This window comes from Herpailurus yagouaroundi, unplaced genomic scaffold (assembly GCF_014898765.1).
Source record: "Herpailurus yagouaroundi ecotype Mexico unplaced genomic scaffold, PumYag 410, whole genome shotgun sequence".
Classification (NCBI taxonomy): Eukaryota; Metazoa; Chordata; class Mammalia; order Carnivora; family Felidae; genus Herpailurus; species Herpailurus yagouaroundi.
In genome coordinates this window covers 2,820,827-2,845,153 of record NW_024412627.1, presented here as the reverse complement: position 1 = coordinate 2,845,153, position 24,327 = coordinate 2,820,827, and the positions used below count along the sequence as shown (strand labels likewise).

Sequence of the window (24,327 nt, the reverse complement as noted above, 5' to 3'; positions counted from 1 at the left end):
AATGGATACTACTTTTCTCCTTGGACTAGTTTGGGTTAGCTTTTTGTTATCTGCAACTGAGAAGCCTAATAGGTAATTATAAAGACAAAGAACGAGTTAACCGCTAACCACTCAGTCTAAACCTGTTCTCTAGCATCTTGTCTAGAAGCCAAGGCTTCATACCAACAAATCCAAACATTCTATACTTAAACCACTCTAACATCAATCCCACAGGGCTTAAGACAGAGCTTTGTTCTGAATCAAACGGAAGGCAGGCATCTAAGACCCTACACTCAGATCCCATACTCTCAATGTAGCCACGCTCAACAACAATCTACATTCATCAATTGGTTTGAAAAAATTAAGGAGATGCGGATTTCTTTCCCCTACTACCTACCATGCTTCTAGACCAGAGCTTACATACATCATTCTCATTGAAACCTAACAATCGCCTAAGCACACCCTCTCTATAGCTGGGGAACCTGAAGTTCAGAGTGGTTAAATTATGCTCGGTAACTCAGGAAATAACAGGTAGTTACAAAACTGCAAACTCTAAAATCTATGTTCTCCCTCCCAATTTCAAACTTTGTAAGGACTTCGGCTTATTCATTAGCAGAAGAGATCATGAAGTAAGACCATTTCGTCTACTAGAAACTCTCAATCAACTGTTATTAAGATTGCACTGAAAGAGGGGTGCCTGGGTGGCGCAGTCGGTTAAGCGTCCGACTTCAGCCAGGTCACGATCTCGCGGTCCGTGGGTTCGAGCCCCGCGTCGGGCTCTGGGCTGATGGCTCAGAGCCTGGAGCCTGTTTCCGATTCTGTGTCTCCCTCTCTCTCTGCCCCTCCCCCGTTCATGCTCTGTCTCTCTCTGTCCCAAAAATAAATAAAAAACGTTGAAAAAAAAATTAAAAAAAAAAAAAGATTGCACTGAAAGAGTCACCAATAGGATGGCGATTCATAGTGGCATCTGATAAACATAAAGGTAACAATTGTGGGAAATAAGTTTAGAAATTCCCTGGGCTTGCACCAGTGGGTTAACAAGGCATAAAGAATTACATGGGGCGCCTGGGTGGCGCAGTCGGATAAGCGTCCGACTTCAGCCAGGTCACGATCTTGCGGTCCGTGAGTTCGAGCCCCGCGTCAGGCTCTGGGCTGATGGCTCAGAGCCTGGAGCCTGTTTCCGATTCTGTGTCTCCCTCTCTCTCTGCCCTTCCCCCGTTCATGCTCTGTCTCTCTCTGTCCCAAAAATAAATAAATGTTGGAAAAAAAAAAAAAAAAAAGAATTACAAAGCCATAGGATGCTCTTACCCAAGCTTGAGTAGACAAGATTAGGCCCCCAGAATAGAGTAGGAGAGGGGCAAAGGCCCCCAGAATAGACGTGGTAGGGGGCAAAGGCCCCTAGAATAGAGAGGGGGGCAAAGGCCCCCAAAACAAAGGTATATGAAGTAAGCAAGATTAGGTATTCAGGGCAAAAGTGCCCCCCAATTTAGTACTATAGCAGTAAAGCTGCTTTCACAGGAGGGAAGGACCAAGTTAAGTAAACAGGTAAATAGGGCTATAGACCTCTGCTGCTGTGGGTGAAGCAGCCCAGAGCAGAGCTGATTAGCAAAAGAAAAGGTGCCTTGTTAACCCTGAGGTTATTTCCCTATCTGCCTTATCCCCTAGGCTAGCTAAGACAAACAGACATTGTGCCTCCTGTCTGCCATTAACAACCATCTGCCCATCTGCCTGGCGCCAGGATTGACCCAAACCTCAAACACCGTGTATCTTCAAAACCCCCTTTCCCTCATGCCCATGAGTTAGTGTTCACAGATTCATTGTCTCTTTGTGCATGCCCATCACGTTTGTAAGCCTTCTGATCTTAATAAATACAGAGCAAGGACCCTTATTCGGGGTCTTGTCTTTTCTCAGACATTAGCCGTCTCTTGCTTTTAATCCTGCATCTGCTCTCTTGCTGGCTAAGAGAGAACTTTAGATTTAGAATCTACGACAAACACTGACAGCTATTCCTTACTGAATACCTACTATGAGCTAAGCACTTTTATGTAGATGACTCCATCTAAACTGCTCTTCATTTAACACTGTGGAAACAGGAGTCTTGGAGAAATCAATGACTTTACTGAAGTCACACAAGTAATAAGTGGAAGAGGTGGGATTCAAATCCAGATCTGTCTGACTCTATGACCTAAGCCTTAAGGCTCATGATCAACATCCCAAACCTATTGGTATAATGTTCAACAAAGTAGCTTCCCCTCCACAGATAGAGTGACCACAAATCCTGAAGTGATGTATACTGGGTGTTTTTTCCAATGCAAATGATATAGGATCCTATAGAAGATTCATTTTTAAAACACTTGTAAGACTCTTTGTACACAAATTTAGAAATGAGGTTTAAAAGGCTGACTTACTACATGCCCCTGTTTCCAGCTCCGGAAAGCTGGGTCACTAAAACTATGAATTCTAATGGACCTACCCACTGAGAACAGGGTGCCTCGTGCTGGGCCAGGTATTTATAAAACACACACTGTGGTTTACAAAACACTTCTTTTTTTAAGATTTTTTAAAAAGTCTGTTTATTTAAGCAATCTCTACACCCAACGTGGGGCTTGAACTCACGACCCCGAGATCAAGAGTCACACACTCCACCAACTGAGCCAGCCAGGTGCCCCGACAAAACACTTTCAAGGCACCACTTCAGATCCTGGACAGCCAGCCCCTCTCAAACAGCAATACCATACAGCAACTGCAGTAAGCAATTCCAGTGTCCCCATCCCAAGCAAGCACAGACTTTCATGCTTCAGGTCCTTTAATCCTTTCCCTACCTCTCCGTGGGTCTCAAATTTGCTCGTCTTTCAGGTGCAAATCAAATGGCAGCCAAGTTAATACTTTCACGGCAGTACTTGCCAACATTTCTCACACCACAGCATACATAGAACATAGTATTTATGATGTTATTTGTGTCCTCGTGTAAAAGAACAAAGCTGCTTGCAGCCAGAAGAGAATGGCAGGGGGATCTGGCTGTCCCAGGCCCTGCTCAGGTGCCCTGATGCCAAGGGCAATCAAAATTTCCAAAGCACAGTACACAAATTTCTGTTCTTGCACCTGTCACACACGCACGAGACACTTGCATTAACTTGTCTCTCCTGCAGACCACAAACTCTCAGAAGACAGAGAAGCAGGCGTATTTGTCCCTATATTCCCAGCAACTAGCACAGGGCCTGGCACCTACTAAGTCTTCAAAATAGATTATGGGAGCTGAATCCTGGAAATCTCTTAAAACAGTCTTTCAGCTTAGAAGCATGCACCAATTCTGAAGCTGGGTTAGTCAATACCTTCTCTCCAATCCCAGAAAAAAAAAAAATAGTTCCTATAAACATACTCTAAGAAAGACAATCTACTCCCACTTACGGAGAAGAGGTACTTTTTCTCTATAAATTAATTCATTCAATAATTTGTTAAATACTGCTGTGCCAGGCATGAGGAACATACAGCAGTGAATGAGGCAAAGAGTCCCTGCCTTGCTGTACAAAACTTACAGTCCAGAAAGGAACACAGACATTAAACAAATAGTCCCATATACTTATTTGTAGGTGAAAGTTAAAAGGGACATAGAGATGGGGTCCCTGGGAGGCTCAGTTGGTTAAGGAACAACTCTTGATGTTGGCTCGGGTCATGATCTCATGGTTCGTGGGATTGAATCCTGTCGGGCTCCATGCTTGGGATTCTTTCTCTCTGTCCCTCCCCGGCTTGCATGCACATGTGCACTCTCTCAAAATAAATACATAAACATTAAAAAAATTTTTTTTTAAATAAAAGGGACATAGAGGACAGAGTAGATACACAGATAAATTTGAATAAACAATGACAGGGATGTCAAAGAACCGAAAACACAAATCCTCAGGCAAAAAGGACAAAGTGCCAAAGAGAATAATCTACAATTAGACACCCAATAGTGAAACTTCAAAGCCTCAAGGGCAAATACATGATAATATACTGGAGAAGGAAAGGGGAGGGGGACAAAATACACCAAGAATAACTCAGTGTTTGGCATGAGCAACTGGAAGAATGGTCAGACAGGTTAAGGTACGAGAAGGGTAAAACTTAAAATGTCAGTTTTGTACATGTTTGAGATGCTGATTTGACATTTTAAGAGATATCATTTGAGAGGTGACTATAAGAATCTGGAGTTCAAGGTAGAGCACTGGGCTGCAGATAGAAATTTGAAAGCACAACACACAGTATTTATATTTAAAGCCTTGAAATTGATAGCTCCTAGGAAGTGACCACGGAGAAGAGATCCAGGATGAGGCCTGGGGGCGGTGTACTCATTAGAGATAAGGAAGAGGAACAAGAAATCAGCAGAGGAGAAGCCTCTGAGGCTGAGGCTAAAGCCTCTGAGGCTGAGGCTGAGAGCTGAGGCTAAAGACGTGGCTATTGCACAAATCAAATGAAGAATGTGCTTCAAGAAGGGGCAACGATGAACTGCATCAACAATGCTACGGGAGTGCGAACGAAGTTAAAACTGAATTTGGCGACGTTGCGATCATTGGTGGCTTTGACAAAGTGCCATTTCAGTGGAATGGTGGGGGCCTAGACTGGAGTGGGTTCTCAAGAGACCCGGAGATGAGATGTCAGCTACAGACTGAAGCCCTAGGCTGTAAACGGGCGCAGACAGATGAGGAGGCAACTGGAAGTCTCTGGAGGGCGAATGAAGTCATCTCCTTAAGGGGGGCGCATCCTTGGCTGCTGTCTTCCCTCACCTGGGCTGAGTACCCCGCCTCCGCCGCCTTAGCGCCCCGCACCGCGCGCGCCAGCTTTCGGCAAGCGCACGCGCAAACTCAAACACCGCCGGCCCTCCCTCCTCCAGCCCCGCCTCTCCCCGCCCAGGGCGCGTGCGCACCGCCCCTCGAGAGCCGCCTCGGCAAGGCCCGGGAGTAGGGACGCACCGGGGACCCTAACCCTCCGCTCCCGCCATTTCCCGGGGGCCCCAGACCGCGACCCAGCCCCACCTGCCAAGCCACGAACGGAGTAAGCACGTCGCGCTGGAAATTACGACGGCAGGAGCGGGCGCGTCCCTCGAATGCTTTTCAAAGCGTTAGCTAACGCCCTTACGTTCGAAGATTCGCGGCACGTCAAGAGCCACACACGCTGTTTTCCTTTTATGAGCTAGTCGCAGCGCGAACCCCTTCACGCGTGCGCCGTCCTTCCCGTGTGACGTGCCGCGCTGCTCCTTGGGAAATGTAGTTTTTATTTTGTCACCCTAGTCCGGAGTCAGCCGTTGGACCTTATTTTAACAAACTAAGGCCTTTGTCTGTTTTCAGTAGCCTCTCATTCCCCAAAGCCTCTATAAGATAATAAAAAAAAAAAAATTGTGTGTGTGAAACCACAGGTTGCTCCAAAAGATAAACTCTATTTTAAAAAGTTTGAATAAATTAAAACAAACAGATCCTTAGACCCAGAAATTGCCCTTTCAGGGAGTCTTCTCAGGAACCTATTAAGGACGTGAGTAAATGTTTAACTATATTGGTTTACATACCAGTATCTTATAACTTCTTACATAACCTCTGCCAAAGTTTAGAAGTACATTTTATGTCGTTTGATTATTTGATACACTTGCCAGCCCAATAAGGTTAGGATCATCTGTTTTGTTCACCTATGTGTTCCCAGTACCTAGCACATTCCTAGTACCTATAAGGGCACATAGTAGGCCCTCAATATTTTCGTGTGCACTTAGAAGGATCGCAGACTTCAACACAAACTGTTTCAGCCCCAAATTAATGCATCATTCCCCCCCCCATCAAGCTTCTTTTTGATTTTGTGATCTCTGTCTCAATGATGATGGCACGACCATCTATCCAGTCTCAGCCCTATATCCTGCATTTTATGAAGCTAATGCTGGCAAGGATATCACAAATTTTGCGTTTGTGGAGGTCTCAAGAGCTGTTTCTCCTGAATGTCAAATACTGACCTTAGTTGCTCCTCAGAAGAGATTTGGAGCTCACAATTGTTTGTTTGTTTGTTTGTTTGTTTGTTTGTTTGAATTTATCTTTAATCTCCTATACTACTACTGTCAAACGACAGAAATTCAACTGAGTAACTTAGAAGGTCAAATTGGCTTTATTGAAACGGTTCGTGAATTGGGCCGCATCCCACCCACCGAGCTGAAGAAAAGGAAAGGTTTTTGAAGTGGAGAGGGAGCAGAAAAAAAGGATATTATTAGCAAAGAATACATTGTTTTGGGCAAGGTCACCCCTCCTGAGGGGAATAGAAGGGATCTATCAGTAAATTTCCTAGTGCTGACCAAGAAATTCCATGTAGCTTGGTTAAATAACAAATAATAACAGTTCACATTGTTGGGGACTTATTATGTACCAGGTGCTGTTAATATGTTTTGTATGTTTCATTCATAAAACATACTCCATACACTTATCGTCTTCACTACTTGCACCCTCGTCTGAGGGGTCTCTACTCCTCGTTCAACAACTGCAAGAGCTTTTTATTTGTTTATTCCCAGATGTGGAGGTTGGGTCACTCATTACTCGCTTTATGACAGACTACAATCACTGGGCTCAGTACACCCTCTCTCTTGTTTTCTCTGTTGATGACCTTTATCTCTTCTCCACTCCTCCTCCCTTCCCCAGCGTGTGTGTGTCTTTACAAAACACGCGTGTTGTTTAGGGTGCATGTATTTTTAATTTGCTTAAATGGTATTGTGCTATAAACCTCAGTTTCTTATTTTTTCCACTCCGCCCTGTACTTTTAAGATTTGTCCTTGTGCCTGTTACTTAGAATAACTGTGTAGTCTTTCTCAATGGACATCCACATTGTAGTTATCTGGACCCGTGGTGATGGACATTTAAATCGCCTCCAACTACTGGCTACGGCAGACAACCAGCCTCATGCCTGTCCTCTAGCGGCCAATGTGAGGATTTTTCTGGGAAGTATAACTGCCCAATGAGACTGGCAATAGCCCCTTAAATTGTCTGCCCTCACACATTCTGGCCAGAGCACGCTTCTTAAAACACAAAGGTGTGCGTGAACTGGCACCTGGGTCTCCCGCCCCATCACCTTCTCTCCCAACCCTCTCCACCTCGCTCTCTCCTTCAGCGTCTCCACTTCTTTAGGTCTTTCATACCTGCCATGTCCCTCCTCCCTCCTCTGGAGCATATTTCCCTGCCCTATTTACCTCCAAATCTCCTACTCAACTTCAGGTCTCCCTGACTGGGCCAAATCCCTCTGTCACGATCCCTCGAGAGCCCCATGTAGTAGACCTCCTGTAATTGTGACCATAACACAATAACACAATCGTACAGTTGTTTGTGGCATAATTTGATTTATGTCTGTCCTACCTCTCACTCCTTAGATTATAAGCCCCATGAAGGCTGGGCTCATACCTGTTTATGTTCATCACCGTATCTTTAGCACACAGCCTTGTGCCTGGCAGATAACAAAAACATTTGTTAGATGAAAGAGAAAATGAAGGTGTTATCTCTGCTTTGGGGAGGGCCATCGAGGGGGCGGTGTCTTGGTGGCGTGACTGCTAGAGAATTTGGTCCTCAGGTCTGCAGGACCAGAAATTCCATTTTGTGAGCAACCTCTCAGGGTAGACTCACACCGATGCAGCTCAAAAGGGACTGATGTACAAACCAGAACCCACTGATTTAGAAATGTGGTGCTGACCAGAGCACTCACTTTGCCTGGACAGCACCATTCCTTCCTGTGAGAAAGGCACAGTGTGGCAAAGAAAACTGGGCCCTTCTGGTCTCTGAGTCCCTTTGCGTCAGAGCATCACATCTGAAATCTTTTCCAAAAAGCCTTGAAAAGTCACAGGGATCTTGACTGAAGGTCTCTTTAGGTCATGCGGAGGGAGTTACATTAGCATGACTTCCTAACAATCCCTTTACAAATCCCTTTCTTCACAGAGCTCCACTGCTGAGGACGGTGCTCATACTCTCCCTCCTTTTTGCTTTCTTCCTGCTCAGAACTGACTCTGTGCATGGGGGCTTCCGGCGCCTTCTATGGAAAGCCAGCTACCCATCTCTCACCTTGTCCCTATTCATGCCTACCCATAACCCACTTGAACAAAACAAAAAAGGCTTGAATCCCACACCCATCTTCTTAGTGCAGACGATAGGACTAACTAGAGGTCATATGATCCCCAGACATGGCTGGACTGACCAGGGAACAACATACAAATCCAGGCCCAAGAGATAGAAATGCTTGCTTACTGTTCAAAGGAACGTGAAGAAATACAGCCCAACTACTTGTATGCACCTACAAGCAGTCCGAGCACATACAGGCAGCTAACCAGCACTATCCTGAACACATAAGCACCAGATGCAGCTCACGAAATCTGTGACACACAGAACAAAGATATTTTTCAGATTCCAAGTCCCTCAAAAGGTGGAACAAACTTTTGACCTCCCTGGGACCGGACAAAGCAACACCAGAACCAACTAAGGAACAACTGTTAACATGACTTCATGGGCTTCTAATCAACAGCATCTACCTTCTCAGAAGATCCCTGACCCAAATTTTGCCCTGAAAAACCCTCACTTGTAAGCCATCGGGGCATTTTGAGCATTAGCTCCTCGTGCTTCTGGATGGCACCACACCGATAAATACCCTATCTTCCTTCACTGCAAAAGCTCGGTGTCAGTTTTTACTGGCTTGCTGTGCATCGGGTGAATGAATTCTCACTCGTTTGGTTACAGGCTCTTCCTTTGGATCTGACCTCCCATGGCAGGCAGGTGGGGCAAATTCTAACTCTACACTTACTGCTTTTCCTCCCCAACACATACCAAAGAAGCCGTAGCATGACCAGACGGTGGCATAGTGTGTATGGAACCCAAGGGGGGAAGGGGATACAATACATTAACTCTTAAAAATTGCCTTTATCTCCTCCCCTACCCCACTGCCGCTCCTAAAATAGGTATACATTGTATGGAGTATTACTCAGCAATCAAAAAGAATGAAATCTTGCCATTTGCAACAACATGGATGGAACTAGAGTGTATTATGCTAAGCAAAATTAGTCAGAAAAAGACAAATATCATATGACTTCGCTCATATGTGGAATTTAAGATACAAAACAGATGAACATAACGGAAGGGAAGCAAAAATAATATAAACACAGGGAGCGAGGGCAAAACATGAGACTCTTATGGCTGGGAGGTGGGCTAAATGGGTGAGGAGCATTAAGGAGGACTCTTTTTTTTTTTTTAATTTTTTTTTCAACGTTTATTTATTTTTGGGACAGAGAGAGACAGAGCATGAACAGGGGAGGGGCAGAGAGAGAGGGAGACACAGAATCGGAAACAGGCTCCAGGCTTTGAGCCATCAGCCCAGAGCCTGACGCGGGGCTCGAACTCACGGACCGCGAGATCGTGACCTGGCTGAAGTCGGACGCTTAACCGACTGCGCCACCCAGGCGCCCCAAAGGAGGACTCTTGATGGGATGAGCACTGGGGGTTATATGTAGGGGACGAATCAGGGGATTCTACTCCTGAAATCATTATTGCACTATATGCTAACTAACTTGGATATAAATTTTAAAAAAGAAATAAAATAAAATATAAAATAAAATAAAAAATAAAGTAAAATTAAATTAAATTAAATTAAAAATGGGTATACGCGGTAGAAAGTCAAACATTGCAGAGATCTAGAATCTGGAATGGAAAAAATACAAGTTCTCCATGATCCCTGTCTAAGGTATGACCACTCCCGAAGAGTGTGATGACATCCCATCCCCTAGCCTCTCCCCCTTTCTTTGTTCAGTAACTGCAATAATTTTGCTTACGAAAATAAGATTGGCTTGGGGCTCTCTTTCTCTGGGGTGGGGGGAAGCCACTCCTCAAAGCACGGGAACTTCTGTAACCTGGGACAGCTGAGAGCAGGGCTGGGGAGGAGGGCTGGTGGGAGGGGGGCCAGATTCTGCCCCTGAAGAGTACTGGGCTCTACAGACATTCCCCATCCCCTACCACCACCCACTCAAACTGCAAGGCTATGATCTTCACTATTTGAAAATCGTATTTGAATAGATTTTCCTCTGTAAGTATGGAATGATGTATCAGATTGAATGAGCCAACAAGCAAATGCTCAAAGATCTCCCTGATGGACCCCCAGGATTCTCTTGACATTCCTCAGGCTGGATGCCACCTTTAAAGACCAGGGCTTCTACAGGGGATCCCCAGAGCACATTACCATCCAGGAGTGGTCAGACAGAAAGTCAGCTAGATCACATGACACCTGGATTGGAATTTATACAGTCAAGGATGGCTATCCTATCCAGGAAACCTTCACCAGGAATTACAAGGTGATGCTGTCCGCCCAGTGTTTTGACATCCAGCTGGACATTAAAGACCTCTGTGTGTCTACCCCACCAAGAAGGTGCCAGAGTACCCAGCAGAGAAGGTAAGCCCGCGAACGCAGAAGTGACAGCACTGGACACCAGACGCCACGGCCTCGGTGGGAAATAGATTTGAGACTTGAAGAGACAGGGCTCTTCGCTGGAGGTAAATACCGTCATCTTACGAAGATAAACATAGTTGTGAGTTCTTCGTATGTCTGTAATTTTGACTACTCAAGCTATGTTTACAAAATGAAACAGAATGGAGAACATATGGTAACATGAGATGAATAGATAGCTAATATGGATACTTCGGCTAGTTCTGAAATCCACTTGGTCCTGTTTTTTACGTGTGTGTAGGTGCATGCTAGGTGCCCCGGCATACGAAGGGCGAAGGTGTTGGCTGTGGCAGGGAGGCGTATTGTACTATTGACACTGTTGAGGATTGATGGTGATAATAAAAAGTACGTGATTTGGGTCAGTTTACAGACAACGACCCCTTTAGTGTCAGAATGCTGACATTGGCCCCTCCTACCAAAGCGATCCCTTTTAAAGTCCCTTCCGGATTTGGGGCACCTGGGTGGCTCAACTGAGCCACTCGGTTGAGTGTCCGACTTCAGCTCAGGTCATGATCCCATGGTTCATGGGTTCAAGGCCCGCATCAGGCTCTGTGCTGACAGCTCAGAGCCTGGAGCCTGCTTCAGATTCTGTGTCTCCCCCTCTCCCTGCCCCTCCCCTGCTCATGCTCTGTCCCTCTGTGTCTCAAAAATAAATAAAAATTTTAAAAAAATTTTAAAAAGACAAGAATAAAAAAGAGCACTGAACTGTGAGACAGAAGACTCTCGTCTAATAAATCCGGGACCAGAATTCCCTTGTGCTCTAGCTCCTTTGGCTAACTAAATGCACTGTGCTTCCCTTCACTTTGGCCTTCCTGGGAAACTGACCTGGTCTCTCTGACTTCCTAGGTTAGCTCACACGTGAGTTTTTCTGGGAGTTGCTCACAAGCCTGGGTTAGGTGCATGGTGCAGCCTGAAGGTGCTTTTGTCACACTACTTATTACGCTGGGTGGTAACATCCTGCTTATTGGACACTATCATCCACCAGCCTATGAGCCCTTTGGATACGGGTACTGTGTTCTGTTCACTTCTATATCCCAGCACCAAGCAAGTGCCTGGCGTATGATTGGTGCCCTAGACGTTTGTAGAATAGTGAATGCTAGCCTGTCTTGCCCTTCCTTCCTCCTCTGGTAAAGGGGTTGGGTTCACTGATTTCTAGGGAGTGTTCCAGGAATAGAATTTATCACTCTAGACTCATTCAAGATTGTTTTAACTGACCATCCATCTTCTTTATTTACCAGAGGAAGTGTGATACCTATTTTATGCTGAAAACAATGTATTATACACAGTTACTTATATTATTTCAAAAACTGTAATGTAAGGGGCGTCTGGGTGGCTCAGTCAGTTAGGTGTCTAACTTCAGCTCAGGCCATGATCTTGCGGTTCAAGAGTTTGAGCCCCATGTCAGGTTCTGTGCTGACAGCTCAGAGCCTGGAGCCTGCTTCAGATTCTGTCTCCCTCTCTCTGCCCCTCCCCCGCTCAGGCTGTCTTTCTCTCTTAAAAATAAATAAAAACACCTGCACCCCGATGTTTATAGCAGCACTCTCAACAATAGCCAAAGTATGGAAAGAGCCCAAATGTCCATCAATGGATGAATGGATAAAGAAGATGTGGTATCTATATATACAATGAAGTATTACTCGGCAGTCAAAAAGAATGAAATCTTGCCATTTGCAACTACGGGGATGGAACTAGAGGGTATGATGCTAAGTGAAATTGGTCAGTCAGAGAAAGACAAATATCATATGACTTCACTCATATGAAGACTTTAAGACACAGAACAGATGAACACAAGGGAAGGGAAGCAAAAATCATATAAAAACAAGGAGGGGGACAAAACATAAAAGACTCTTAAATACGGAGAACAGAGCGTTACTGGAGGGGTTGTGGGAGGGAGGATGGGCTAAATGGGGAAGAGGCACTAAGGAATCTACTCCTGAAATCATTGTTACACTGTATGCTAACTTGGACGTAAATTAAAAAAAAATAAATTAAATAAAAAAAGAGAAATATTTGGAAAAATAAATAAGTAAATACATAAAAAATTAAACAGCGTAATGTAAAAGTTAGGATTATAGTACACATAATGTTCTGCAACTTGTTTTTCTCATTCATGACGACTTTCTCATCAGAGCCAGAGACATAACTTATTGTTGTTGTTTTTTTAACATTTATTCATTATTGAGAGAGAGAGAGAGACAGAGCATGAGCAGGGGAGGGGCAGAGAGAGGGGGGAGACACAGAATCGGAAGCAGGCTCCAGGCTTCCAGCCGTCAGCACAGAGCCCGACGTGGGGCTCGAACTCACAAACCATGAGATCGTGACCTGAGCCGAAGTCGGATGCCCAACCGCCTGAGCCACCCAGGCACCTCCGTAGTTTATTGTTTTTAAAGGCTACGGAGTATTTCACCAAAGAATGCTGATCGGTCACCTTCTGTTGGATGCTTAGCTTGTTTCCAGCTTTTCACTATTATAAACAAGGCCATTTCCGCAGGAGCATTTCCTCAGGAGACTCTGTAAGTAGAACTACAATATCACGGCATATTTAACATTCTGAACAGCGTTGCCAAACTGCCCATGGAGAGAACGCACCCACTTGTCTTCAAGGTGATGGTAGTGCACAGCCAAGAATAATTGCAAGTCAGCTGCCGGGTTTGGGGGGTGTCTCTGGACCTGCTGCTATAAAGTCAGGCGGACCCATTTTATTTCACCACATTTAGGTTTCTTCGTCTCTTTGGTACCCAGGGATGCCACCAGCCCAGCTTGATTACGTTATCTGCCTTCAGCCTGGGAATCTCCAGATCCTTTGAGCCAAAAACACCTGCACATCCTTTGAGCTGTCCACGCTTTCCTGACTTGGCCAGTTTAACTCGTGGAGTTGGATGTGTTTTGGTGTCTTTCTCTTTTTTCTTTTTTAATTTTGAGAGAGAGAGAGTATGAATGGAGGAAGGGCAGAGAGAGAGAGGGAGAGAGGAAATCCCAAGCATGCTGCACAGTGTCAGGGCAGAGCCCGATGCTGGGCTCGATTCTACGAACCGTGAGAGCATGACCTGAGCAGAAATCAAGAGTTGGGGGGGGCGCCTGGGTGGCGCAGTCGGTTAAGCGTCCAACTTCGGCCGGGTCACGATCTCGCGGTCCGTGAGTTCGAGCCCTGCGTCGGGCTCTGGGCTGACGGCTCGGAGCCTGGAGCCTGTTTCCGATTCTGTGTCTCCCTCTCTGTCTGCCCCTCCCCCGTTCATGCTCTGTCTCTCTCTGTCCCAAAAATAAATAAACGTTGAAAAAAAAAAAAAAGAGTTGGATGCTTAACTGACCGAGCCACCCAGGCACCCCTCTTTCTCAGTCATTTTTGTTCAGGGTTCACTGCCTCTAGGAAACCTGCTGTGATCCTCTCCCAACTGTCCCCCACCCTCCTCACTCCCATTGGGTTGGGTACCTTCCTGAGAGCTCCCCAGCGCCCCCGGGGTTTACTCCGGGTTACGTGCAGATCACACTGGGTTGTAATAGGTGTGCCTGGCCATCTCCTGGAATGTCACGAAGGTACAGTCATACGTAGAAAGAAAATAAACTTCCTCTTGGCCGATTACACGTATTTACCTGGAGAGTAGAGAATGGGAAAACACACTTCAACTTTTCCCACTGAGTCACCTTCTGGGCCCTACAGGTCCATGCCATGGGTTCCCAAAAGTCCCTTCTCTCTTGGCCACCCTCCCTCTGTCTGCCCCGCTCCCCTGGGATCTGGGCTTTCTTCTAATAGCACCTGCAGGATCAAGGCCAGGAAACGTTCCTCCCTGGCTCCACGGAGAACGGTCACACTGTCTTCACAGTCTTCTGTGGGACTAGGGTTGGGGCTCTCAGTTCCCCCAGAGCACGGCACCAAGAAGCTGAAAAACCCACCGACCTTAAAAGAGCTTTGCGGACTCAACTGATCATTTATTGAGCACTGACTGTGTTCCAGGGACCGGGGATACAACAAGATAGATGAGATTCCTGCCTTCGTGAATGACGATAATAATAACAGCTCACGTGTATTGACCACTTACTCTGTTCTGGGCATTGTTCTGCGCCTTGACACGAATTGGCCTTTTAATCCTTCTAACAATCCCACCAGGTAGGTATCATCGTTAATCTCATCTTACAGATGAGGAAACTGAGACACACAGAGGCTAAATAACTTCTCTCAGGGCACAAGACGAACAGGTACAAGAACCAAGCTTTGGACCCAAGCAGAGCCTACTCCTTTAGCCACTAACTGAACCAAACCAGGATTGCATTCGAGTGGGGACATATCACGTAGAGGGAAACAAAGAAAAAAGGATATTCCCATCAGTGATCTCTATGGGGAAAGTATAATAAAATGAGGGTCATGGGGTAAAAATGGGGAATCCTTAGCACCCAGCCTGGTCCAAAGCAAGTCCTAATCATTCAAGGGGAAGGGAGGAGGGACAGGGAGGGCGGAAGGAAGGAATCCCTGACAGGTGCTTCCCTAGGCATGGCCGCCAAAAGCTTGCCAGTGTTTGGCCAGCCGTGCTGATCTAGAACCAGGCTGGAACTGAGGTCAGGTAGACCTCGGGAGGGATCCTTCACCACTCACCAGCCGTGTGACCTTGAGCAAGTTGCTCTCGGAGCTTCAATTTCCCTTCTCCAAAGATCGGAGGAAATAGCGATCTACACTGTGCCGGCTCAGGACAAAGGCCCGTCGCACCTAGTGCTTCTGTCACCATCTTCCCCGTGCAGCTGAGCCGATGGAAAGTCAGAAGGGAGCCCAGGATCTCGCAGCTCGTACAGGGGCCTGGGCAGCTCGGGAATTTGGACGCTCGGCGCGCGGGTGTTCTTGGTAGTGACCACGACAGGGTGCAGACGTTTGTCCTGCTAGACAGTCATGAAGCTAAAACGCTCCTTTATGAGGACGTGAGGCTAGAATGTACTCCATCACATGCAGTGGTGAAGTCTCCTGCCTTGTAGGAACCGCGTATTTCCTCATTGTCTCCACCTTAATTTGCCTGCGTGTGGCATCTTGGTTTAAGGTTATTTTCCTCTGCCCCTGATCATCTGGTCTGTTAGTATTCGTGGGAAGGAAAAATTCTTCCCCTGTCCTTCAGAAGCTTCCAGCTGGACTAAGAATTGAATGGACACGAGACAGATAAACAACAGGAAAAAGCGAAGTTTTATTATGCACGCATGGGGGCCCCCGTCATGAAATTGAGACCTAACAAAAATGACCAAAGCAGGCAGTTTTTATCCTTTTCGACGAAGAGACCATAAATCCATGAGGAATTGAAAGGAGAAAGAGAACTTAACTTGGGGAGCTTTAATTTGTAAGCAATTCTAAACAGATTTTGGGCTGGGATAGGAAATGAGTAAAAAAATCACGGACATCTTGGCTCTAAATCTCCTATGTCTGGTGATCAGGGTGTCTCTTTACCTCCTTAACTTTCACCTGGGAGATTTATTTCCTGCTCTCGGCGACTGAGGAGGGTCTGCCCTTCTCACCACAGGTTGTCTCTGAAGTAACTTTTATTTAAAGTAATCAATATACGGGGCGCCTGGGTGGCTCAGTTGGTTAAGCGGCCGACTTCGGCTCAGGTCATGATCTCGCAGTCCGTGAGTTAGAGCCCCGCGTCGGGCTCTGTGCTGACAGCTCAGAGCCTGGAGCCTGTTTCGGATTCTGTGTCTCCCTCTCTCTCACCCTCCCCCGTTCATGCTCTGTCTCTCTCTGTCTCAAAAATAAATAAATGTTTAAAAAAAAATTTTTTTTAAATAAAATAATCAATATGCTAGGGGTGCCTGGGTGGCTTCGTTGGTTACGCATTTGACTCTTGGTTTCAGCTCAGGTCACGAGCTCACCGTTCGTGGGTTCGAGCCCCGCATCGGGCTCTGCACTGACCGTGTGGGCCTGCTTGGGATTCTCTCTCTCCCTTTCTCTCTGCCTCTCCGCCCCTCTCTCTCTCAGCAATAAACATTGAAAAAATAAGATAAAATAAAATAAAATAGCCAATATGCTGAAGCGGCACATTGTGGGGCGGCCTGCCCTCGGTCCGTCTGTGATTGTCCCAAGCTCTGTTTTATTCAGGTGACCTCACTTTCATTTCCTGGATGTTCAGGAACTCACATATCAACCAAACCTGAAAAACAAAAACTAAAGTTAATTCTGGCTCAGGCTAGGGAGAAACGGGAGCAGAAGTGCCTCTTCGTGTTAAACACAGAATGAGACTGGGTTATTACAGGGTTTTGGGGGAGGTAAAATTTAGGCAGCACTGAGAGGGAATGGTGTTTGAATGGACTCACAGCAAGGTGGGCAAGTGAGTAGAGAATTTAAACACCTGGCTAAGCCCGAGAAGGTCCTCAGCGCCGGCCCTGGGATTTGGCACATAAACCCCAGGGAAAGTGTGAGTGGGCCACCCCGGGTGTGGCCCTCTCTGGGTCAGCTCAACCCACACGAGCAGATCCCTTCAGGCAAGTGTGGAACATTCCATCTTCACGCATTTCTTATCTGAATCCCTTCCTTTCGTTCATATTAAGTAGGCCCAAATGCCTGTTTACTCCGCAATGTCTTCTCCCTCAGCATTTCCATGGTTTGAAACACATTATTGCAGCATAAGTGGGTTTCCTTTCACGTCGCCTTCCCATTACGGTGACAGCATCATTGAGTTGTTTGGAAATTGTGCGAATAACTCATAGGGAAACTAAGACCGTAGGAGCATGCCAGGCACTGTCGCAAGTGTCCTTCCCTGAGGTGTCTCATTCGATTCTCTCACCAACCCTGTGAAGTCAACGCAATGATTATCATCTTCATTTGTACAGAGGAGAAAACCGAGGCACAGAGAGGTTAAGTGACTTGTCTGGGGTCACCCAGGAAGTAGTGGACCAGAGGTTTGAACCCAGGGCAGCTGGCTCCAGAATCTGCACCCTGTTGGGTGAGGGAAACTACCTAGGGACCCACTCCATCACCACACCCCCCCCTTCCTAGCTCGGGATATGAAGGGGGGTTTCCAGATGTTTCTTATCAAAAAGGGGTGTTGGGTGTGTTCGGGGTGAGAACAGCTGACCTATTTCATGGAGTGTTCTTCATAATCTGCCACCAGGGTCCTGCGTCTAAGGCAGAATTGGGATGGGGTCAGCTGTGTGGCAGGGGGCAGGGGACGGACAGGAAGGAGTCGGCCAGGTGAGGCCCTCCGATCCCCACTGGCCATGATCCCAAGGATTGTTTATGCTCAGACTCTGCCTCTTTCCTCCTCCTCCCTGAGGGGCGGGGATCTCCTCTGTGGAAAAATACCCAGCTGGGCGAGCCCCAGTGAGAGGGAGGAGGCGAGGGGAAGGGGCTGGGACTCACAGGACCGACTCTTTTCCCCTCTCGTGATTGCTGTTTACTGGGTCGGGTTCTGGGAAAGGGCCAGATTGCATCAGACAGGGCCTGGGGAGGACACGTGGCCTTATAAGTTGGGGCCCGTGAACAGGGAGGTGTCAGGAAACCAGACACAAACAAAGCGTTGGGAGACGGCAGGGAGACAGCAAGGGAAAGTCAGGTGTGATGGCCACCTTCCCGCAAGCAGCCAGCCCGGCCCAGCAGCCCCCAGGTCCGGAGGACGAAGACCTCAGCCTGGATGAGTATGACCTCTATAACCTGGCTCCTTCTTACCTGGGTAAGGTCTGGCCCGGTCACCTTCCTGGTCCCTTACCTTCTACCCCCACCCCCCCACTAGGATTCCTCCTTGGACTCCTCCCCACCCCCCACCCTTCTCTAACCTGTTCCCTTGACCCCTCCAGTCACCCCTTCCAACCCCTCCTCCCCTTAGTGCTGTCCTGCTCAGCCCTGGGACCTCACATGCCCCTAGAATTTGGGGGCAACAACAGATCATGGGGGACCCTCATTTCACAGATGGGGAGACAGGGGTTACAAGTGCCCCAAAGCTATATGGTGACCACTCTCCAGTCCGCTTCCTCCAACCCATGCTCTTTCCACCCCGCACTCCCAACCCCCTGCCTCTCCTTGGATGTGTCAGGCCTCCGTCCACCTCACCTCGGCCTCTTGACTGGTTCCCAGGAGCAGGAGGTCGGAAAGGTCGCAGCAAGAGAGAAGCTGCCGCCAACACCAACCGCCCCAGCCCCGGTGGCCACGAGAGGAAGCTGGTGACCAAGCTTCAGAACACGGAGCGGAAAAAGCGAGGGGCACGGTCTTGAGGCAGAGCTGGAGGTAAAGAGTCAGGGGTAGAAGTCCCTCTGCCTCCAAAGGACATGCCTGAATGTGTGTGGTCAGGTGGGGAGCAAGGTTCCAAGAACTGTCGTCTCGGGGTGCCTGGGTGGCTCAGTCAGTTGGCTGTCTGACTTCAGCTCAGGTCACGGTCTCGCAGTTCACGAGTTCAAACCCCTCGCCGGGCTCCGTGCTGACAGCTCAGAACCTGGAGCCTGCTTCGGGTTCTGTGTCTCCTTCTCTCTCTGCCCCTCCCCTGCTCACACTCTGTCTCTCTCCCTCTCTCAAAAATAAACATTAAAAAATTAAAAAAGAAAAAAAAGAACGATTGTCTCAACATAGAATAAAATGAGACACACATCGGACTCCGAGTTTCCTGGTGGCCAGAGCAAAAGGGGAAACACAGAACCTTTGCAATTGGAGGGAAATTTGGTTTACGGAGAGGGTAACAGAGGCCCAGAGAGGATAGGGTCCTTCCCTGGAGACCCAGAGCAAGTGACCGGGAGAGGAAGAGTTAGAACCCAGAATTAGAACTGTCACTCTCTTTCCTTGCCCCAGATGAGGCTACAGCACGGATACCACACAGCGATGGAGACAGGACTGCGGAGAATTGGCACCTGGGGGAGGGATCCAGGCCTGCCTGCCCTCCCACTCCACCCCGGGACTTACCCTACCTGACTAGGCTCTGAGGGGCCACCAAGCCCCAGAAAAAGGACAAGCTAGGGGTGAGGAGCAAGACGAAGGGAATGGAGAGGCAGCGTCACGAAAGGTACCCCCCACCCCGAAGGAAAGACACCAAAGAAACTGGAACCCCTTAAGGGTGGCAAGGACAATAAATAAAATTCAGCAGTTGCAGCTTGTGTGTGGAATTTTGTCCCCCCTCCCTCTGTGTGGTTTTGTTTGTTTCTTGTCCCTGCCTGCATATGTCTGCCTCTGCATGAACCAACAAGAACGGTTTTTGTCTTGGGTTATATGTGTCTGGGAGAGGGCGTCCCCGGTTTGGTAGGGACGGGCAGAGGCCAGCCTGGCTGCTTTTGTTTTATTTTGGTACGCAGAGGTTTTGGCAAATGTGCCTCTGTGGTCTCTTAGGAAATGCACGGAAATGTCCTGCTTCCTTGTCATGCTGCCTGTGAAAGAAGCCCCCTCCCCAGACCCTCCCCAGCTCCTCTCCCTTTTCGGAATAAACAATCTTACTGATCATGTCATTTTCATATAAAACCACCTTTTGAAGTGACTGTTCTTTATGGTGCCGTCTGCAAAACGGAGAACACCGAGATTTAGAACATGAAGGGACTTGCCCCAGGTTACTCGGGGGCTGCTGTACTGAAGTCTCAAAACGGGATAGAAAGTTCTCTCTCTGTCACGTAGCAGCTCCAACAGTCAGTACTCTTGGGCTAAGATGACAACTTGACCACGTCAGGGATTCCAGCTACTTTGAACTCATTGTTCCGCCACGCTCCAAACATGGCTTCCACTTTGGGGTCCACACTCGCTGCTTCGGCGTCTGCCACCAATCAGATCTGCATCTCAACCCGTGGAAAGGGAGTGGGGGAAGCCACACCAATTCATTTTGAAGACCATGACCTAAAAGTAGAATACGTTACATCTGGCCAGAATTTAATCACATGGCCACGCCCAACTACCGGAGAGGTTGGGAGACATAGTATTCAGGTGCTTAGCCACGTGTTCGCCAAAACTTGGGGAGGGCGGGGATGTGAAACCTGGGGAAAAAACTGGCAAGAAACATTTTCCACCAGCAGACTCAGCACAAGGCAGGGGGGTGGTGTGGGGAGAAAAGCCCTAGGTCTGGTCCTGGGCAAAGCATTTTTCTTTTTCTCCTGCCCTTCCATATAAGCCCTAGGCTGCACAACGTGGAGGCAATTGTTCTTAGTTAGGGACCTAAGAGTATGAACAGAGGAAGGCCTCAGCCCAGCACAGATCTGGTGTGTCAGCTTTAGAAAATCATGGCAACAGCCCCCAGGTAATTGGGCTACTACTCTGTGACAGGTGTTTTACAGGCACTGTTCCATTTAACCCTTACACTAATCCAATAGGCATAATGTTATCTGATCCTATTTTACAGACCAGAAAACCGAGGTTAAGAGAAGTTAAGTAATTTGCCCAAAGTCACACAGCCACAACTTGGAGGAGCTGGGATTTTGAACTTAGGTCCGTCTAATTTTTGAAGCCCAGGTCTTTCCCTTTTTACTATATGCCTGAGGATAACCTGTACGACAATGTGGAATCCTAGATGTTAGTTCATTTCTGGTTAATTACTACTCCTTCTGAGCCTGTTTCTTTTCCTGTCAAAAGGTCTACTTCAAAGGAGAAAACAAAGGCTGCAAAGCGCTGTGTCTGTGGCCGAACGTGGCCACTCCCTGTCTTCTGGGTCCTTTGACACTTTGCCAGGAGGCCCCATACGCTACCCTCACTCCTGGCCTGTGATTGGCCCTCCCTGGCCTCGCCCTACCTTGGCACAAACTCTGCCTGGGAGGCCTTTATGTGGCTGTTCCCGGAACCAGATAATTCTTGGAATTACTGAATGTTTGGATCTGAAAGGATCCTGGATGTTAGAGCCCCACTCTGCCCTTCGCGGAAGGGAAAATCAAGGCCTGATGGGGCAGGGGCTAAAACTCATACGAAGACTGGGGACGCAGTCAGGACAAGAACCTGTTCTTGACTCTACCTGTCCAGAACACCCCTCTACTGTTCCACCCACTTTTTACCCCCCTTTTTTTTGGTCCCCTAGTTGCATGTAATGTCTGTCTCCTTAGTTTCTAGGGGTCCTCCTGAGAACAGAGGGATGACTGACTTCTATTTCCCCTTGGGAGCTTGCAGAAGTTTCCCCACCAAGTTGCCACAATTCTAAGGATTCCCAGCTCCTTGCCGAGAATCTGGAAACTCACTACGGGGTTTGCTTCACCAACACCTAGTCCTCTTCTGCCCACTCAGCTCTCAGGGCTGTGTATTTTTTCCAATTTTTTTTTTTCAACGTTTATTTGTTTTTGGGACAGAGAGAGACAGAGCATGAACGGGGGAGGGGCAGAGAGAGAGGGAGACACAGAATCGGAAACAGGCTCCAGGCTCTCAGCCTGAATCAGCCCAGAGCCTGACGCGGGGCTCGAACTCACGGACCGCGAGATCGTGACCTGGCTGAAGTCGGACGCTTAACCGACTGCGCCACCCAGGCGCCCCTATTTTTTCCAATTTCAAAAGCACCCAAAGTTGATTTTAACTGGCACTCCTTAAAGGTAATGCCAGTACTAGGAAGAGTCATGGCCACCATCATTGATAGTCTGCCTGAGGCTTTTCCCCGCCTCATCTTTCACACAGCACTTTCTTGATTTCTGCCCTACGTGCATTTAGGCTGTACCATTGTTTGCCTAGAATTTTTCAAATTACCTCCTTACCTTTTCCACTCAAACGCACTTTAAAAGGAGACTACATCACCACCCAAACTGGAAAACCACAATCACTTGTCATAACTCGAAGATCGTAGAAAGACACCTAATATCACTTCTTTCAGTCCACCTGCGCACACCTCGGATGACCTTGTGTGCTAAGGGTCACGGGCGTTCACACTCGGAGAAACAGGGGTTGTTTCGGAGCCAGACACTCCGCCAGGTGCTCTGCATACATGGGAGAAGGCCGCCTTGTAATCACCTGGTCGCAGGTGCGTTAAAGACACGGCTGCCTGGCTTCCCCTCCCAGAGAGTCTGATTTCGTTGGTCCGAGGTGGAGGCCAGGCATTGGGAGTTGGGAGAGTGAGTCTAACGTGCAGTGAAGCGTGAAGGCGTCAGGTGCACGGGGCTTTTGTCTCACACTGCACTTAACAAATAGGGTCATCACTGCAAGCGCTCCCAAGCCACACGCCCTCCTTACCGTGGGGCCTTGCCACCCTCCTATCGAATGGGAGATGGGGGACTGTGCTCCTTTTGAACGCGGGGGGAACTTTGCTCTCTGGGGTTCTTGGAGCGCAGTCACCCTGCTGCAAGAAAGTCCGAAGCGACACACGTAGAGACACGACATGGAAAGGCCACGTGCTGATGTCATTCTGGTCTTCAGCCCCGCGGAAGTCCCAGCTGAAAGCCATCCTCCGGCTCCAGACGTGTGAGCGAAGGGAACCCGCTGACGATTTCCAGCCCCAGCCGCCGTGTCACCTCTGGCATCTGAGTCTTCCCGGATGAGGCCCAACAACATATTGGGGCGCCAGAGACAAGCCAGCTCTAATTCCCCACCCACAGACGCAGCGTGTGACCAAACGGTCATTTCACAGCCTGACGTTTGGGGATGGTTACACGGCAATAGTGACTGGAACAGCCTCAGGGCCCCCTGGGCCCAAGTCCAGATCCCATCTGCAAGTGGGGCTCGAACTCACAAATCGTGAGATCATGACCTGAGCCAAAGTCAGACGCTCATCCGACTGAGCCTCCCCGGCGCCCCAGTTTATCCTGCACCTTAATTTCCACATCTGTAGACAGGAGATGAAAAGTACACCCACCCCCCGGAATGGTTTTGAGGAGGAAATGGAGTCTCTCAAGCACTTCGCAGGGCACCTGACCCAGAACAAGACCTTAAGGAAACAGCAGAGAAGCAGACACAATGGGCTCTGGACCCAGACTCTGTGGGTTCAAGTCCCTGCTCCCTCATCCTCTGTGTGACCTCGGGCTGCTTACCTGACCTTTCTAGTCTCAGTTTCCCCACGTGTAAAATAGGAATTCCAGTAACATTAAGCACGGGGTCCTTGCTGCGATTAAGCAAGGAAGTGTTGCAAAGTGCATAGTAAGCAGCATGTAAGTGCTTGATTAAAACAGTGACCCGGAGACAGAGTTCCGGCGTGCAAGAAATGCAATCTATTGTTTAGGTTGATACACGGTGCTCCTTTTCTGCTGGCAGCAGGTGTCTGATGGGGTCAGTTTGCCCTCCTTTCTCTCCTTTCTCCAGGGTTGATCAGGAGCAGAGCTGGGAAGGGGCGTGGAATGCTCGAGGCCTCAACATCCCCTTGGTACATTGCCATCTGCCACCGTGTCCCTGCCACTGCCCTTCCTGTCCTTTCTTTTCTTTTTTTATCTTAATGTTTATTTATTTATTTTGTGAGAGAGCGAGCACAATCAGGGGAGAGGCAGAGAGAGATAATCCCAAGCAGGCTCCACGCTGTCAGCACAGAGCCCCATGAGGGGCTCAAACTCCTGAACCATGAGATCATGACCTTAGCTAAAATCAAGAGTCAGATGCTTAACTGACTGAGCCACCAGGCACCCCCTTGTCCTTTCTGCTCTTTGTGTGCTCCGGGCCACCTCCCACACCTGGGGGCAGGGATACATCTGGGGCCTGTCCTCCACTGGAAAAGGGGGCACAGTCCCTTCCGTCCTCAGATCTCTCCATACTGTTCAAAACGAGCGTGGCCTGGACTCTGTGGGGACACGCCAGTTCTAACTTCTCCTCGTTTCCTTTTCAAATTGCTTCCCTTCTTCCCTGACTTGGGGAGTACCTTAAAGTTGGCCCCACCCCCACCCCATCCACCTTGCTATTCGGGTCGCTGCGATCCTCTGTGCCTTCAGTCCCCCACGGCTGTTGAACTAAAAATGAAACCGTACTGACATCCCTTCGCCGTAGCAATGAAAGCCACATGGCCCTCACTGACTTACCAGGAATGGGATGAGCATCAAAGGAGATGTGGGGAAACTCCACCTTGG

General features: G+C 48.2%; 2 protein-coding genes across 3 annotated transcripts in view; one reads left to right on the top strand and one right to left on the bottom strand.

Moving 5' to 3' along the window:
• The window catches only part of SGF29 (SAGA complex associated factor 29), a 32,601-nt gene extending 27,445 nt beyond the window's left edge, over window positions 1-5,156 (bottom strand). For both annotated transcript variants that reach the window (XM_040463673.1, XM_040463672.1), the window contains exon 1: window positions 4,989-5,156. The gene's annotated coding sequence lies outside the window, so the exon portion shown is untranslated. The remainder of the gene's footprint in view (window positions 1-4,988) is intronic.
• A 12,649-nt stretch (window positions 5,157-17,805) lies between these two features.
• NUPR1 (nuclear protein 1, transcriptional regulator) lies at window positions 17,806-19,486 on the top strand. The gene is made up of 3 exons (XM_040463593.1): window positions 17,806-18,083; window positions 18,485-18,634; window positions 19,190-19,486. Exons 1-2 carry the CDS (start codon window positions 17,972-17,974, stop codon window positions 18,619-18,621), a joined length of 249 nt encoding a protein of 82 aa, XP_040319527.1. The 5' UTR covers window positions 17,806-17,971; the 3' UTR covers window positions 18,622-18,634; window positions 19,190-19,486.
• The last annotated feature ends 4,841 nt before the right edge of the window (window positions 19,487-24,327 follow it).